The following is a 17,870-nucleotide window of genomic DNA, read 5'->3' on the forward strand; positions in this document are numbered from 1 at the left end:
AAAACTTTGAGCCATCAGATATTCATTGGATTGCCAAAAAGGCGGCTAACTCTGTTTATTAATGAAAAACATTGACATTATTTTACACAATATTTTGTCAATTTTCTCACAATTAACTGAAATGTTTTTTAAATATCTACTAAAGTTATGCATTACATAAAGTGTTTTCCACATATTGGACATTACACCAGAGTGATGTTAATTAAAGAATTATCTTGTAGTGCATTGCTCAAGCACAGGATGGAAAACTGAAAATTTTACCTATTTGGTTTAATCTTTTAAATTTCAAATGATAAAATGATTTTACATCTTTTAAACTTGCTAAAGAAATGCTGACAAAGCATTTCTGAGGGGCTGGGGGATGTGGCTGTACGAAGCCTGCCAAGAGTAGATTCTTCACTCTGGCTAATTTTTGTACTGTATTTCTTCCCAAGCTATCTCTTCCTCTAACTAGCTATCTGTCTTCACAAGACTCATCAGTGTAAGTCTCCATTAGAGCAAAATATGCTTGGATAAAATAAGATCCTCCCTAGAACTTTGCCTGTTCTTAGAACTTGAACCAAACAAATTAGTTTTTGTGATTTTGAAAATTCTAAAAAGGGCATTCGGCTTTCAGTTTGTAGCCAACCAGAAAGTGAAAACAAAAAACCTCAGGATAAACTGAATTCATCTCTAAAATCCCGATTTGCAAATGTATCTTCTGAAAACCTTTCCAGAACAATTTGAATGTTTGGTGTTATAAACTAATTTTGCCAGGCAAAAAAATTCTCAGCTGGTGTTTATTAGCATGGCTCCATGATTTTGAAACTCTGTCACCCACTTTTGATTCAAAATACCCAAATCTGTTAAAAAAGCTGAGGTGATCATGGTGAATGATGGGGGTCTTTGGAGACTTTAGGGATGGGATACCTTGCTGCTTTTTGGCTGATTGGCTGCTCTTTGTGGATCTACCCTTATTTTCCCATTGCTTTTATTTTATTATTATGGATGGGATGGATTTTTGATGTCTTGTCAGGGAGCCTAAACCTTAGAATAGGTGCCTTGTAAATAACCTTAAATAAAGAAAATAAAAAAAAATAAAAACAAATTTGCTTTAAGTGTAGTTTTTCAATGTATTTTGTCTGAATCAGTTTTTCACAGCTACCTTAGAGTCTAATTTTGTTCTTATTATACCAGTATAAATTAGGAGTATCTATCGAAACCAGTTGAACTACCCTAATGTAAAACCAGTCTGTGATCAAAGTCAGCCCCTACATAATAAATAAAAGGAAAACTCTCTATTTTACTTATGTGTTTTGTCAATTCAATAGAATAACCATTTAATAAAGAAGCAAGTGAAGTATGGTACCTTCTTTGTTATGAGGAGCTGATCCAAAACTGTTCTCTTACTTACACATGGATAAACTTAGCAGATTAGTGTTTCCTGTAGAAATAAAAGCTTCTAGCTACTGTACAAAAAAGATAGCCCAGTGTGTGCCAAAAATAACATAAAAGCATGATTGTGCTATGCGATGATTGACCTCAAAATTGACCCACAACACTGCAAACCTGAAGACCTCACAAAGGAATGTTAACTGCTAACAATACTGTTATAAATGTATGTATGTAAGCTATTTGCTTAGCATTTTGTTCTGTAGTTAGCATGAAAATTCTCCTAAAAAAAAAAAATCACATCTTCCATACTGTGGAAGTTTTTCAAACTTTGGGCAATAAAGTTAAGTTTCCAAATCCATATTCAGGCACCTAAACAGAAGTATCTTGGTTTCCAGAAGTGCTGAGTAATCTCAGCTCCCATGGAAATCAAGGGGAACAGCAAGAGCTCAGCACTTTTGAAATCAGACCACTTCCATTTAGGTACCTAAAAATGGATTGAAAAGGTGAGCTTTAGGCACCTTAGTTTGAAAACTTTTGGCTTGGTAACTTGAGAGAATACTGTTGCTGCTACAACTGAATCATCTTACTTAACAGGGCACATTCTGAACTACAGTGAACTGCTAAGGAAATGGGAAATAAAAGCAGTGTGAGAAATTGAAATAATGGATTTGTCATCTAAATTATTCCTTCAGGAAGACAGTCATGGACTCTATTAATAGAAGTATTAATGCTGATATTGTTTAATCCTAATATGTATTTCTTACTAAAATGCTTTAGAATGGATTTTTGTGCTGGAAAGCATAAAGGAAGTTATCAACAAGGTGAAATTAGTAACTAGGGGCCAAACTGTGCCCTTGTGATCTGTGCATCGAGGGGTCCTCTGTGGAAGGATCTCCACATCTTCACAGGAAAAGGGATGTATGTGTCCACGACTTGCACAGAAGAATTCCACTACTCCTCCTAAATGCCTTGGAGGGCTCTGTGGGGTTAAGGAGGAGGTACCTTGCAGATCAGTCAGGGCCAGAATACTTACATCATCCCCTCCTGCAGCCAAATACATAATATTTCCTCAGTAGCTTCGTCCTTGTTGAGGAATTCGCAGCTGGAGGAGTGCTCAGGAGTGTCGGTCCAATGGACCCATAGAAGCAGGAACACAGCAAGAGAGGGCCTGGAGCTACTACTCAGCTTTCTGTGCCCCTATATGGTATTATTGTATCAGATATCTGGCTCTTTGATATATCCTTTTCTGGAGACAGCTATTTTAACACATTGATACAAAATGTTTCACTTAGTTAAGTAACCTGTATTCTGTGATTAGCTTTAAAAAGTTAAAAACAAGGCTGGGTACATTTATAGTAGCATTCTATAGGGAAGGTGTGATCACAGTAAGCTATTTTAAGAATTAGTTTTCTAGCTACACAGATACTAGATGATACCCAGTGAATGCTTCCAATTATTTATATGGCTCCCAAATTGTGCTAAGTGCTATTATATATTATTTATTTAGATTTTAAGCCCTTCAGTTTATACTTGTACAGAGACTGGAACAACGAGGCTCCAATCTTAGTTATGTCCTCTAGGCATACTGTAATAAATACACAAATAAATGTTTCCCACTAAGAGAAGGTTTCTTCTGATTATTATAAAAACCTACAAATGAAATGGAAGAACACACACAGGCCAAGTTCTATGTAAGAGAAAGGGGTGGGAGGAAGGTATGAAACAGAAGCACAAAGATTAAGTTCCACAGATACAGTAACAGGATAGTTTACCTCTAAAATCAAGATTAAGACCTGTAGATGCCAAGCAGTGTCAGCATCTTGAGCCTCAGAGGCCAACAAACGTAGAACTCCTATTAACCACTAATTGACTGATCAACTCAAGTAACAAAGCAGCAGTTAAATTTACCCAAAAGGAAAACAGAAGCTGAAAAGCCATAATCTCATTTTAATAATAATGTAACTAATTGAGTGGGGAAGCCTGAAACTGGTAAAATCTAAAAACAAGCAATTCAAAATGTGAATGAAAGAAGATAATCCATGTTGATTCCACTAATCTCATATTTAAATGCATCTTTTAACAGAACCAAGAGCATGAATAGACTGTGGTTCCCATGGGGGGGAAACATGCATTACTGAATCAAGGCACTTGCAGACAAATTGTAATATAGTGAAACACCTCAGTAATTGAGTAACACCAAAGATAACCATCTGTAGCATGTACTGTCTGGTAATTTCATGTGGCATTTGTTCCTAAAGAATTCTGGAATGTTTCAGATCTAAATTTATTTCTGCACGAAACAATCAGGATTTTAACTTGAAAAACTGTTTACAAAAATCACTTTAAGAATTTTTACAATGCTACAGCCATTTATAATAGTAGAGTATTTTTATTTACAGATCTCTGAAACAGGTTTTCAGCTTTATGATGACTGAATTTGGCTCCCTCCTCACATCTAAAGAGCTGCAGCAAAGCTGCACAACACATTAAAAGTACCATATTTTTCTTATCATGCTATAGAGAAGTGTTATTTATTAGTAGAATAAAAGATGTCATACATTTCAATTTGCAATTTAGACACAAAACATATATATTCCATGCTATGATACAAAAATTAGACAGGTTTGAATGGAACAAACTATGCTGACTGGCTGTGCACCTTTGCCCTCTTCATTCTCTGTCCCTCTGCTGCCAGTCTTGCTTATGGTTTCCACAATGCACCTCTCTCCTTCTGCTACCTATTTATCCATCTCAGTTCTTATTATAGTATCTGAGTACCTAATATCTTTTCCTTCCTCATTCCCTTCCATTTCTCATTTTTTTCTCACTCATATTTCCTTTCCTCATCCCCTTCCCCTTTATGCTTGTAAAATAATCCTCCTCTAACCACTCTCCTTACCTCCACCTCTACTCCAGCCTCCACCAAAAAACTCTCTATATTATCATTGTTCAATAGAATGATGTTCAAAATGCATTCATTGGGAACTGTGACAGCTACATATAGAAACTCCCTTTTGTGTGCTTAATGGAGGGCACAAAAATGACATTAATAATAAAAATAACAGTATGACTACAGAGCCATAGGTACTTTAATATGTATTTACAATTATGCACAGATGGTTATGAGCATTTTGTGGATATATCAAAGTAGGTAACTGAAAAAAATACTCTCAAATGCACCACAGCTTTGCAGAGTTGTTCTATTAGGTGCCTGCAATTAGGTCTGCATGTAGGTCAGACAGAAATCCATTCCAAAAGTACAGAATATACAATTAAGGAGTTTGATATGCAAAAACAAACTCACAAAAAATTAAACTATTAATTATTTTCAATTGCATAAGGCACTTCAATTCCAGTTCTGAAAATATTGCCAAGTTTTTGCAAGCATACTTGTTTGTACTTAATGCTGTGTGCACTAAATGTGCTCTTTGAAAAATCTTGCCAACAAGAGCTCATAAAGCTTATTTATTTATGCATTTTATAACAGTGGATGGTTTTCATTGTCATCTACAAACAGGTCATGGGTTTTTTGGTTTTGCCTTTTACATTTCATTGTATTTTCTCTGAGAATTCCTTTCTAGAAGCAGCAGCTATCCAAAAATTAATTTAAAGGAAAGTGTTTATTTCTATATTGTTTTTTAAAGTTTAAGATAATTTGAGGCCACTACATTCTTCTGTGGAAGGGATTCACCTGGAATGAACATCCCTGTAACCCTCCTCACTATCCTCCATGACTGCATAGAAATCGTTCATCTCTAATTCACTGAGAAAGGCTATCCTTAAAACCAAAATCTCATTTAGTATTGACTTTCTTCTTCAGTATTAGATACTGGGATCTCAGTTTTCTAGACAGTATGATTAAAATGTTCAAAAGTGGCTTCCAATTTAGGGTGCCCATCTTGAGACACTTGATTTTCAGACGTGCTGAGAGCTCACAGTTTCAACTGAAGTCAACTGCAGATGCAAGAGCTCAGATGGAGCTGTCTAGTGCAGAGCCTCCAGAAATGATAGTCTCAAAAACTGAAGCTGCTTTTTAAAACATGACCTAATTGATAAACTTTTATCAGATACTGAGGGTTAATAAGAAGATTCTCCCCCAGTAAAAATTTGAAGTTGTAAAGCCGACTTATTCTTTTGAAGGGTGGCGAGATCAAGCAGTAGTGAATTCCAAGTTTGATATCTAATTTGTTTTGGCAGCATATTGCGTTTTTGTATTCAGTTTGCTCCTTAATACTCCCTACTTACCCCTTCTAGCCAATAAGGAACAACATCTGGTTGTAAAAATGTACATCTTCAGCTTCAGAACAATCTTTGTGCTGTTTGGGGTGGAGGGAAGCTATTGTTTTGATGACCATTGTGATTTAATAGGAACTATTTTGAGACTGGCAAACTCAATAAAATCTCAGTCTTTTTTGGCAATATTAGTCAGAGCTGCCTATGATGCATAGTACCAAAATCCCAAAAACAAGTTCAGGAAGACACTGTTTTTTCCCCAGATTAAAATTAGATCTTCCAAATGTTCTAATGAATTAATTGTATATATAGAAAGAACAGGAGTACTTGTGGCACCTTAGAGACTAACAAATTTATTGAGCATAAGCTTTCGTGGGCTACAGCACAGAATGGAACAATTGTGGGTGGCAATTTTGCAACAGAAAAGCTTCAAAAACAGACTCCATGAGAACCTGCTGAGCTGGAATTGATATGCAAACTAGATACAATCAGTTTTAAGTTTAAATAGGACTGGGAATGGCTGAGCCATTACAAACATTGGATCTATCTCCCCTTGTAAGTATTCTCACACTTCTATCAAACTGTCTGTACTAGGCTATCTTGATTATCACTTCAAATTTTTTTTTCTCTTTACTTAATTGACCTCTCAGATTTGGTAAGACAACTCCCACCTTTTCATGCTCTCTGTATGTGTATATATATCTCCTCAATATATTGTCCATTCTATGCATCTGAAGAAGCTGGCTGTAGCCCATGAAGATTATGCTCAAATAAATTTGTTAGTCTCTAAGGTGCCACAAGTACTCCTGTTCTTTTGCGGACACAGACTAACATGGCTGCTACTCTGAAACCTGTATATATAGAATGACTAATGTGCCATTCAAAGATTTGTTTTCTGGCTTATGTGCTATATTGACAAAGTATGTCAATTTTAAATCAAAAAATGAATTTCTTAACTCATTGTAAAGTAATAGCCTTCCTTAATTAAAAAACAAGAACACACATACAAAACCAAAGCTCCTGTGCTAAGTGATAAAGGATAAACTCCTGTATTAAAATAAAATTTAGAGTCTGGAATAATACATGCCAATAAAAGTTAGGAATCCTTAGTTTTCTTTTGTGTACTTACTTGTGACCCATCTCATGGCAATGGTAAATGCGAGATTCAGACCATGTCCTCTGCAATAATACATTTTCGTTTTTCACTGCACATTCCACTCAAATATGCTATACCTAGGAAAACACAACCACCACACTAGGATTAATCATTATGAGTATTATTTATTATTAATACTTACATTATGGCCCTGGATTGGGGCCCTATTGTGCTGGTGCTGAACTAACACATAGGGATGTACCTACCCTATACTGTTTACAGACTAATTAAAGAAAATATGCAATTAGTGAATATAGAAGAGAGAAGAGAAGATCAGGATAGTGACACTATACTCATTTACACAGTATATAGTGTGCACAAATTTGTTCCGAAACAATGTTATGTATTTAAATAAGATAAATACAGTAACATTGTAATACAGTAAATTTGAAAATGTAAAGTAATACAGTAAAATTGGAACCGCATATTGTTAAAAAGGGCAATATAAATCTGATAATTTATCCACAAATCTGCACAATTTTTTTGTTAATAGACTTTAGATTTATTTTCTGTTCTTCAGTTTATACTCTTCCATTTAACATTAGTATTTATTAAGTGTTAAGCACCAATATGGAGTTCAGTGCACAAATATAAAAGAAGATAAGTTTTACAGGAAACCTCAAATTCAATAAACTATAACAATTTTAATAGACGCAGTCTAACCATCACATTTATCATAAATGCCAAGGACACTATCAAGCATATGATCTAAAACTAGGTTGTCAAGAACAGGAGTCTAAAAGTTAGACACTCAAACTCCATGATTAGGCTAATAAATAAATGATCTAATATTCCAAAATGCTGAGCACCACGCAGCTTTATTTGACTGAGATCATTTATTTAAGAGCGTAGGATTTTAGGCTCCTATTTTTAAAGACCTTGGTTTAAGCAGTCTATTTGATTATTTACATATTCCAAAATGTACAGCCTATTTCCTATGGAACACCCCTTCAAAAGAATGGTGTCCTCTGAACCAACATATTGGTTAGATGTTTCTAATACAGTTAAATGGCTAGAAGCATTTGGAATTTAGTCATAATTAACTTTCTAAATTTACATCTAATAGGATGAGTCCAAATATTTTAACTTGTCAGCCTGTAAACAAAAGGCCTTATCTACAGTAGGAATTTTAGCCACTACCCCCACTGCTGTTCTGACTAGGTTTGCACAATGCAGTGGTTAAATTGTCTGGGGGCTAGTCTATACAAGTGCTCCCCACTATTGTCAGCACTAATGGAGAAATGCTAGAAGAAAGGTAACAGAATTACCTAACTTCTCAGTGTAGACAGACCAAAAAAGGCAACTATGTTACACTGTGAAATGTTATTTTACACTGGGGAAGCCCTCTCTATGGGCTTTGTTTGCAGGGCTTTGTTTGCACAAGAAGTGAAATGTTCCTGAAGGTTTTCCACAACATACCTTCCCCACACCCCTACAAAATGGAACATAAATGCAATGTGTTGGCCTAAAAGAGAGAAAGCTCTCAACTCTTCTCTGGCTGGTGAAGTCTGGATGTAGCAGAAGTACTGGTGACTGGTTGAGGAGTTTGAGGCTCCTAGCCTTTCCTGCCAGTCTTTCCTGGCAGAGCAGCAAAGCAAATGAGAAGGGGAAAGAGGTGCCTTAGCCAGCTCCTCTCTTCTAAAATGATGATGTTCCTTATATACGCTTAATGCTTCCCTCCACCACTGCTTGACTGCTATAGCTGCTAGTTCCCCTTACTATTCTACTGGCTCCCACAGGCATGATATAGCACTGAACAGGTAAATCCTTTGATAAATTCCGTATCTACTGCAAGGAAGAAACGAACCAGTAGTACTTCATTACAAACAACAATATCAATTTATGTAACCAAGGCTTCTTTGTACATACAGTTCTTATAAGTGTGTTGATCACTGCTAATCTTCTAGGGTCTAACACTTGGAATGTGAAGCCTGCATTCTACTTACATTAATTAGATTCTGATTTTAGATATAGCCAAAAGCATCATATACAATTAATGCTTTATTCCTCATTAAACAAAGTTGACCTTATACATGAAAGCCACATCAACACTAGCTACTGGATGTAAATCAGTCAACTACTAATGGAGAAACTAGTTTCATGTTTTGTCCATGGTTATTAATTTCATGTGTAAGGGGAAAAATGGCTTCGGTAAGCAGCTGCTCTTGTTTAACTAATATATATTCACTGCAGTTTCCTTAGGTAAAAAAGAATTTCTTCATATGTATATGTTCACTGCAGTTTCCTGTGGCTTATTAACACAGCTGGAATTGCTCCAAGGTTAAATCCACGCAAAATAACCAAAAAACCAAACCAAACCAAAACCCTGAACAATTGCTCTTTTGTTATGATTAAAGTATCCTCACTGAAACCTGTGGGCTTTCCACAAAACTCAAATAACAAAATTTGTACTTGAAAAGTCTTTGCTTGAACTCAGTGAATTTTTAAAACTCAATTCATGTCTAAGAAAAAAGCCTAAAAGAAACATTGATGGTTACATATGTCAGAAAAAAACAGTACTGAACTGATGCATGCTTGATAGAAGATGTTAAAATTCTCTTAACCTGTTGATGATCAAAGATGTTTTTTATGGATAATTAAACATAGAATTACTAAATGCACTAGAACCTCACTAATTTGCACTACAGCTGTTATGAATATCACATTTTGTGAATTAATAAGTGCATAATCAATAAAATGGATTGTTTCAGAAATGAATATTGTTTTCATTTATTTTGTCTGCTATTTATATGGTTAATGATATTTCATAGGGTAGCAGTAAATATACTCCTTATATTTTGTGTAAAAAAAAGTCTTAGTACAATACATGCCCCCAGTACGGAATCTTCTAGTGTATCTTTGAGGGGCAAATCCCTCTATTATTTTGCATGTGTTTTAGTGAATGCGGACTAGCTCTGATAGGTAGAGTATCAAAAAGTTATCAACTGTCTTTGCCCAGTTACTAGTGGACAAATGTCCACATCATAAAAACATGAATAAAATTAGCAATAATAAGTATAAATTGCAAACAGTGTCCATGGACAGACAAATTATTCGATTAATATGAAGACAGAGGAACCCTCAACTCCAGAGATCCAGCCGTAATATTGGTGAAGTATGGGGAAAAAAACATACTGCTCCCATGTTCAGTGTATAATTAAAAAGCCTCTGTCATTTTTAAATAATGTTTAATACTCCTGTTCTCATGCAATACAGAAAAAACTGTGACCTGGAGTTTCGGTTGAAAAATTCTAGCATGTGCTTCAGGGGGACAAGATTCCTAAGAGAGGGAAATGTCACTCATCCCACGCAGTAATTGTAGTTCTTTGAGATGTATGTCCCTATGGGTGCTCCACTTCATGTGCATATGTGCCTCCTGAGCCTTCAATCAGAGATTTCTAGTTAGCAATGTCCATTCGGCTCACACATGAGAGTTATGCCTCCTCATGTCAGTCACTGAGGCTATATAGGGATGCACTGGCCAACTGCCCTCAGTTCCTTCTGTTCCCTAGGGAACAACTGAAGCAGAGGGAAAGGAGGACGAATAGTCAAGCACTAAGACACACATCTCAAAGAACTACAGTTACTGCACAAAGTGAGTAACGTTTTCCTTCTCCTTTCCCTATGAGTTCTTAACTTCAGCTGACTTCCAAGCATATCCCTAGAAGCAGGAGGGAGCTTTGGAACAGGGTTCAGAACTGAAGATAGTACTACAGAGACAAATGACACGTCAGATCTGATGGCAGAAGTCCAAGTAGTGTCTCCACATATCTCTGATACTGGAACATTGTTTCCAAAATGCAGTAGATATTGCCTGTGATCTGCTTGAATGCATTCTCACTCACTGGAGGGAGAAGAAAGGGATGAGCATCTGCACACTCATAACAGAAATACAACCTAATATCCATTTAAAAGTTATTGAGCAGAAATAGGAACCACTTTAGCTCTCTCTGCAAAGTATATGAAGAGTCTAGGCAATCTCCTAATCTGCTTAGCCCTATCCAGGTAGAAGGCCTTTCTAACATCCAGGGATGGAAACAGGATTTCTCTGAACTGTGATGTTTCAGGAAAAAAAATACTGGTAGATAATGTGATGTTATGATTAAAATATGACCATGTAGATGATTGTTGCTACCACTGTTAAATAATCACAACAAATCTTGTACAAACTGCTTCAAGTAAGGTGTTAATGGAGAAGTTATGGTTTGCTGAACATGATTATCCTATTGTATGCATATATCATTTTTGTATCTGAAGTTATGAATATTGACTATGTACCTGTATTTCAAATGTGTTTGCTCCTGTGGTATCACCCATGGAGTAATTTGCATCCAGCACATTGTGAATGGAGTATTCAAGTTGATGGCTCATCAATGAACACGATGACCATGGAAGATGCCTATCCACCCTGATGGATTTTCATGTGAATGTTTTCACTAGAGTATGCAAGAGCATGTGACTAAATTATGCAACCCTAAAGTCCATCTTGTTACCTGATTTTTCACAGACTAGACTGAGGGCTTTGTTTTCATAGATTCTAGGGCTGGAAGGGAACTCAGAGGTCATCGAGTCCAGTCCCCTGCCCTCACGGCAGCAGCAAATACTGTCTAGACCATCCCTGATAGACATTTATCTAACCTACTCTTAAATATCTCCAGAGATGGAGAACTCCACAACCTCCCAAGGCAGTTTATTCTAGCATTTAACCACCCTGACAGTTAGGAACTTTTTCCTAATGACCAACCTAAACCTCCCTTGCTGCAGTTTAAGCCCATTGCTTCTTGTGCTATCCTTAGAGGCTAAGATGAACAAGTTTTCTCCCTCCTCCTTACAACACCCCTTTTAGATACCTGAAAACTGCTATCATACCCCTCCCAGTCTTCTCTTTCCAAACTAAACAAACCCAATTCTTTCAGCCTTCCTTCATAGGTCATGTTCTCTAGACCTTTAATAATTCTTGTTTGCTCTTCTCTGGACCCGCTCCAATTTCTCCACATCTTTCTTAAAATGCGGTGCCCAGAACTGGACACAATACTCCAGCTGAGGCCTAACCAGAGCAGAGTAGAGCGGAAGAATGACTTCTCATGTCTTGCTCACAACAACACCTGTTAATGCATCCCAGAATCATGTTTGCTTTTTTGGAACGCAGCACACTGTTGACTCATATTTAGCTTTTGGGCACTGTAACCCTAGATCCTTTCTGCCCTACTCCTTCCTAGTAGTCTCTTTCCATTCTGTAGAAACTGATTGTTCCTTCCTAAGTGAGCACTTTGGGCATTTGTCCTTATTAACTTCATCCTGTTTACCTCAGACCATTTCTCCAATTTGTCCTTTTTATTCTTTACATCATGCAGGATCTCGTGGTTAAGCCAAGCTGGTCTTTTGCCACATTTTCTATCTTCCAACCCAGCGGAATAGCTTGGTTTTGGACCCGTTATGGTGTCCCTTTGAAATACTGCCAATTCTCAGCAGTTGTTTTTCCCCTCAGTCTTGATTCCCATGGGACCTTACCTATCAGCTCTCTGAGCTTACCAAAATCCGCCTTCCTGAAATCCATTGTCTCTATTTTGCTGTACTCCCTTCTATCCTTCCTTAGAATTGTGAACGCTATGATTTCATGATCACTTTCACCCAAGCTGCCTTCCACTTTCAAATTCTCAACGAGTTCCTCCCTATTTGTTAAAATCAAATCTAGAACAGCTTCCCCCCAGTAGCTTTTTCAACCTTCTGAAATAAAAAGTTGTCTGCAATGCAGTCCAAGAGCTTATTGGATAGTCTGTGCCCCACTGCGTTATTTTCCCAACATATATCTGGATAGTTGAAGTGAGTTTCCCTCCACGTGGCAAAAGCTATAAAAGTCCCTGGAAAAAAATCTCCATTTGATCTCTTTCTCGCTCTGATCTCTGGACTATGAACTTAGACATGGCAGCATTCCAGTGATTTTGTAGAAACCAGAGACTTACAAACCAGCAGTTTATGCCATCATTGCTTCAACCCTGATCCTAGAACCTTGCAATTACTGTATGTATCTGATTCCTTTAACCAATTTTAACTCTCACCTCTTTCTTTCTTTCTATAAATAAACCTTTAGATATAAAATACTAAAGGATTGGCAACAGTGTGATTATTGGGTAAAATCTGAGTTATATATTGATCTGGGTATGTGACCTTTGGGATCAGAAGAACCCTTTGTTTGATGAAATTGGTTATAAATAACCACTCACCATTAAGTCTAGTGTCTGGCTGTTGAATCCAGGACTGGAATACCTGAGGAAGCTGCATTTCTGACTTCTTGTTAGCCAGTGTGATGAGACAGAAGTTTACTTTTGTTGCTGGTTAGGTATGTCTTATACAAGAATAACCACCAGTTTTGGAGTGTGTCTGCCCTATTTCTCAGCAGTTTGTCCTGAATTCGGTATTCTCAGTTGTGACCAACTGAGGCATGGTGACATTTGGCATAGTTTTGGCAGGTTTCATGGAACCACGTCAATTAAGCTTGATCAGAACTCCATGCAAATTCAAAATTTGATAGAGTGTTTTTGTGCTTAAAGAGTAGCTACAATGAGTAAGCAATGATTATATGAGGGTCTTGACAGAAAAACTCTGGAAGATTTGTGCCCACAAAAGGGATTATCCTTTAAGAAGAAATCACCTGCCTGGATGTAGCTGCTGCAGCAGAAGCAATCAAACACCAAGCCCTGAGAGCGTGCCTGTGTCTTGAACATGAACAAAGAAATTGAAGAATTCATCCACTGGTCTGGGCATTTTATCTCTGGCTAGAATCAGGTCCCCTATCCTCATTCTAGATTACCTGCTGGATCTACAGACATCCAGATTATCCCCTAGTTTGGTCAAGGTAAACTGAGCTGCCATATTGGCCTTTCATCGGCCGGTTGAAGGAGTCTCCATTTTTGCTCACCCAGTATCATACAGATTTGTTAAGGGTCCGGATAATCTTTTCCTCCACATCAGACACCCATCCTGTCTTGGGACCTCAATCACCTCATAAAAGCGCCATTTGAATCAATGGTGACATGCTCCCTACATGAAATCCTGGTCTCCCTGAGGGACAGTACCAGTGGTCTGTTAAATTACAGTTGATAGGCAGCCTACAGGTCCCAATGTGGCCATTGCAGGTGTTTATAAGGAAGTGGGGTGGGATACAAGGCTGATTCCACACCTTCAGTGACCAGCAAGGTCTTCGTTGCATGAAGGCTGATTCCCAAAGAGGTATGTAGGAAAACCCCTCACTGAAAATCGAGGGGAAAGATTGGGAGTCCTCTTCCTCCACATCCTCCTTTGACAGGGGGTTGGAGGGTAGCCCATGAGGACAGAGGAGAGGTCCTGTACCATGGAATGGCCACTTAGAGACTGAAGTCTCAGTACCAAGAGATGTTCAGTACCCAAAGACAACAGGGACTCTGGTTCGTCTGACACTGAGAGATCCCTCATGTATCAGAACTTCTGCGGTACAAAAAGGATCTGAGTACCAACACCGTAGCTGAGGTTGCCATAACCGGAGCTGACGTTACCAACAACAGACGGGTGTACTGCAGGCTTGTAGATGTCAGGCACTGATCCTTGCTTGGTGCTAAAGGATTCTGTTTGCACAGCTGGTAATCCTGGCAGAGCTGCTTATATCAGTACGATGGCTAGGTTAAAGTGCATGACGGCACCAACAGTTCAATGGGATACTTGGGTGCCAATGGCAGGGCCAAACTCGAGGTGCCTTGTGCTTACCCTCCTTACTGGTGGAGGATATAGGTGCCCTATCGAAACCATACTTTCTGTTTCTTAGCACTCCAAGGCTTCACAGGCCCACCAGTACTGGAGGAACAGTCTCTGTCCTCAACAGTACCCTTGGAGACCAAGGACCTCGATGGGTACTTGTGTTTTTTTGTTTGTTTGTTTGTTTGTTTTGGAGCTGGCTCCTTTAAGTAAGAGACCATACTCCTCTTTCTGAGAGTCTTCACAATGGGCTCCAAAAACTTCCCTTTCTTTCTGTCATTAGAACCCCAAGGCTTCCCATGCCCCAAAGTGAAGAGGTGTTGGATCTGTCCAGGGATGGATGTACTGGGGTAGAGGGTCCTCCTGACTTGGCTCAGAGGCTGGTGGCAGGAAGCTTCCATAGCCAGTAGTCTGAGCTATCTCCCTGTCCTTTGTAGCCCTAGACTTAAGGGCCAAACAGAAGGAACCACTGTGGGAGACATGGGCTTCCCCAGGCAACAGATAGACTTGGAATGTCCGTCGCCTACTGGTATAGTCTCTCAGTAAGAGAGGCAGCATTTGAGTCTGGTAAACTAGGAATATCCTGCCAGGAGACGACACGTCTCCTGAAGGAAAAGAAGGCAAAAATGATCCTCTGCCCTAAAACTAACTATACTAAACACTAGCCTACAGATATAAACTAACTACTTTGAGAAAAAAAGAAGAGAGAGAAGGCCGAATATACTCTAATGGATGTGCTAGGGGCTAGGGTTCCATTGCGGGCTGGGGCAGTAGAGAAGGAACAGAGAGCAGTTCACCCATGTACCCCCTGCATAGCCTCAGTGTTTGCCACAAGGAGGCCTAGGGTGTATGCGTGGCTGAATGGTCAGTGCTAACTAGAAATCTGCAACTGAGGGCTCGAGAGACAAACATGCACCTGAAGTGGAGCACCCATAGGGATACTACTCGAAGAAGAATGCAGTTTTCTTAAAACAAAATCCTAAAGTGTGTGAAAATATGCAAACAGTAAAGTTATCCAGAAAACTTCGACTTTATACCTGTGGCAATGTCATGGGAACAGCCAGAAAATCAGAGGAACATCATCTATCCTTTATGTGGACTCCTTTCTACTAAATACTTATTTTAGAAACATAAAATTTCCCATACTGGATTAGATCAGTGATCCATCTAGTTAACACAAGCGCTCCTGAAGTGACTAGAATCAGATGCTTCAGAAAAAAAGGTACAAAACACCCTATAGTAGACAGGCCCAAGCCAGCAAAGCACTTATGTATGTGCTTAACCTTTGAACACATGGTCAAGACCCTTTGACTATGTTGGGACTTTTCACATGTTTAAAGTACAGTACACGCTTAAGGCTTTGGTGGATCAAAGCCCTACAGAATTCCAAAACAAGAACTATGTTCAGACACAGTTAATGTTGAGTGAATGCATAGGTAACTTAAGTAAATAATGGATCTAGCAATTTACCAAAACCAAGCAAGAAATTCAGTTTTAAGGTTACACTTAAATGAAAGCCAAAGATGTTAAGAGATGTGCAGTTAAGGCACCCAAACAACCATTAACCCTGATTTGTAGTGAGACCATACAATCGTGATTAAAGCATTTCAGTTTTTGTGGCCCCAGGTTAGATTAAACTCATTTTTTAAGACATGGGGGGTCTTGGTTCCGCCCATCCCTCTCCCCCTGCCCCAGTACCCCTACGAGGGACAGGGACATGTCAGGAGGCTTCACGCTGGCATCCTCTGTTAATCCTCCAGAATGGAGGGACCAATCCTGACAACTTGGCCAATCAATATTTTAACAATCTTACTGCTGAATATAAAAAGGGATTTTCTGCCCCTAAGCATGATGGTCTTCAGCAGTTAGCCACTAATAGCTTCAGGAACATATTCCACAGAGGACTCTCGATTACAGATCAGAGGTTATCAGATTGCAGCTTCCAATTATCATCAACCGTTTAGAATTTGCACCTATGTGAAACCTGAACTTAAGCTTCAAGTATCTGGACAACCCGAGGAAGGTAACAAGATCGCCTAGCATGTCATATTTGTAAATGTTGTAAATCTGATGAATATTTACTGGCCTTCTCTGAACAGTGGAAACACCCTCTGCTCTCTCTTGTTCCGTATCCCACACTGGTACGTGATGACTTCAATTGCCCTGATATTAATGCCCACAACGCCGCTGATTAGCCTCGTGGTGAAATGCTCCTTAACCATGCAAGTGCTCCCAAACTATCCTGCCTTTATGATCCTAAGCAGTCTCATACTTTCCACTCAGCCCTTTAGGGTACTAAGTGAGCACCAGATCTTATTTCATTTCTGTAGATGCTCCATTTTCCCTCTCACATACATATGGAAATTCCCACATTTCCTTTTCACAGTCATAGCAGTGCTAGAGAAAGCAGTGACCGTAATAAACCCAAGCAAGAAAAGGAACTTTCGGCTTCAGAAAAGAATCTGATAGACACCTCACAGTCGCAGAGTCATGGCACATGGCTGATGATATGAACGTTGCTTACAACTTCTTCTGTGAGACTTTAAGAGCAGCTAGAAAGTTGATTCCACATGCTTTTTGTAGGGCATCTATCCCCAGCTGGCTTGATTTCTGTGACAACCTCTATGAAAAAAAAGGCAGTGTGCTTAGCCTAAAGGGACAAAACAAGCTGCTAACATATTAAAGGAAACCGCTAATATGGAATGCTGCAGTATTAAGAGACAGAAAGGTGTCACTAATGAGTTGAAAGTCTGGACTTCATGCACTCAGGTCGAAGGGGTTTGGGGCCTTCTTCATTTCCTTTAGGCAGAGGTGATCCCTAAGTGCCCTACACATGTCACAGCAAATGCTGTAGTGGCCAACAGCCAACTAGTAATCACAGAGATCATGATCTGAAGGAATTGTCTGCTATCAGAAAAATTCAGTCTTCCTCCTCAGCCAACTCCAGTTTAACCCAGCCATTCAATAGGGAGGAACTGGAACCGTGATTCTTTCTTAAAACCTTACAAAGCTCCTGGGCTTGAAAACATCCATGGGGAGTTCCCTCATCACATAGCTCATCCTGTTGTGACTTTCCCACTACGATCCTATAATACTTGTCTGGAATGCTGTAAAATTCCAAAAGTCTGGTGAAGGTCAGATGTAGTTGCACACCTTAAGCCTAGAAGGACGCCGGATGACCTGAAGAACTAATGCACAATTGCTCTGATCAGCATCACTTTTACACTGTTCCAAGAGACTGTACTTAAATTACTGTTTTTTTCCACAGTTACATCATTACCAGGCGGGGTTCCGTCCAGGCGGGTAGTGCTGAAGATCAAGTGATTAGACTGACATCTCTTATTGAGGATGCTTTTGAAACAGGCAGAAGGTCAGCACT

At 38.8% G+C, this 17,870-nt stretch overlaps 1 protein-coding gene across 1 annotated transcript in view; it reads right to left on the minus strand.

The window, feature by feature from the left end:
- ADAMTS19 (ADAM metallopeptidase with thrombospondin type 1 motif 19) overlaps positions 1–17,870 on the minus strand; it is a 271,247-nt gene that overhangs the window by 109,855 nt on the left and 143,522 nt on the right. The window contains 3 exon segments of the mRNA XM_030567704.1: positions 6,737–6,755; positions 6,758–6,781; positions 6,784–6,848. Of these exon segments, the coding sequence (XP_030423564.1) occupies positions 6,737–6,755; positions 6,758–6,781; positions 6,784–6,848 (108 nt within the window).

This window comes from Gopherus evgoodei, chromosome 6 (assembly GCF_007399415.2).
Source record: "Gopherus evgoodei ecotype Sinaloan lineage chromosome 6, rGopEvg1_v1.p, whole genome shotgun sequence".
NCBI classification, from domain to species: Eukaryota; Metazoa; Chordata; order Testudines; family Testudinidae; genus Gopherus; species Gopherus evgoodei.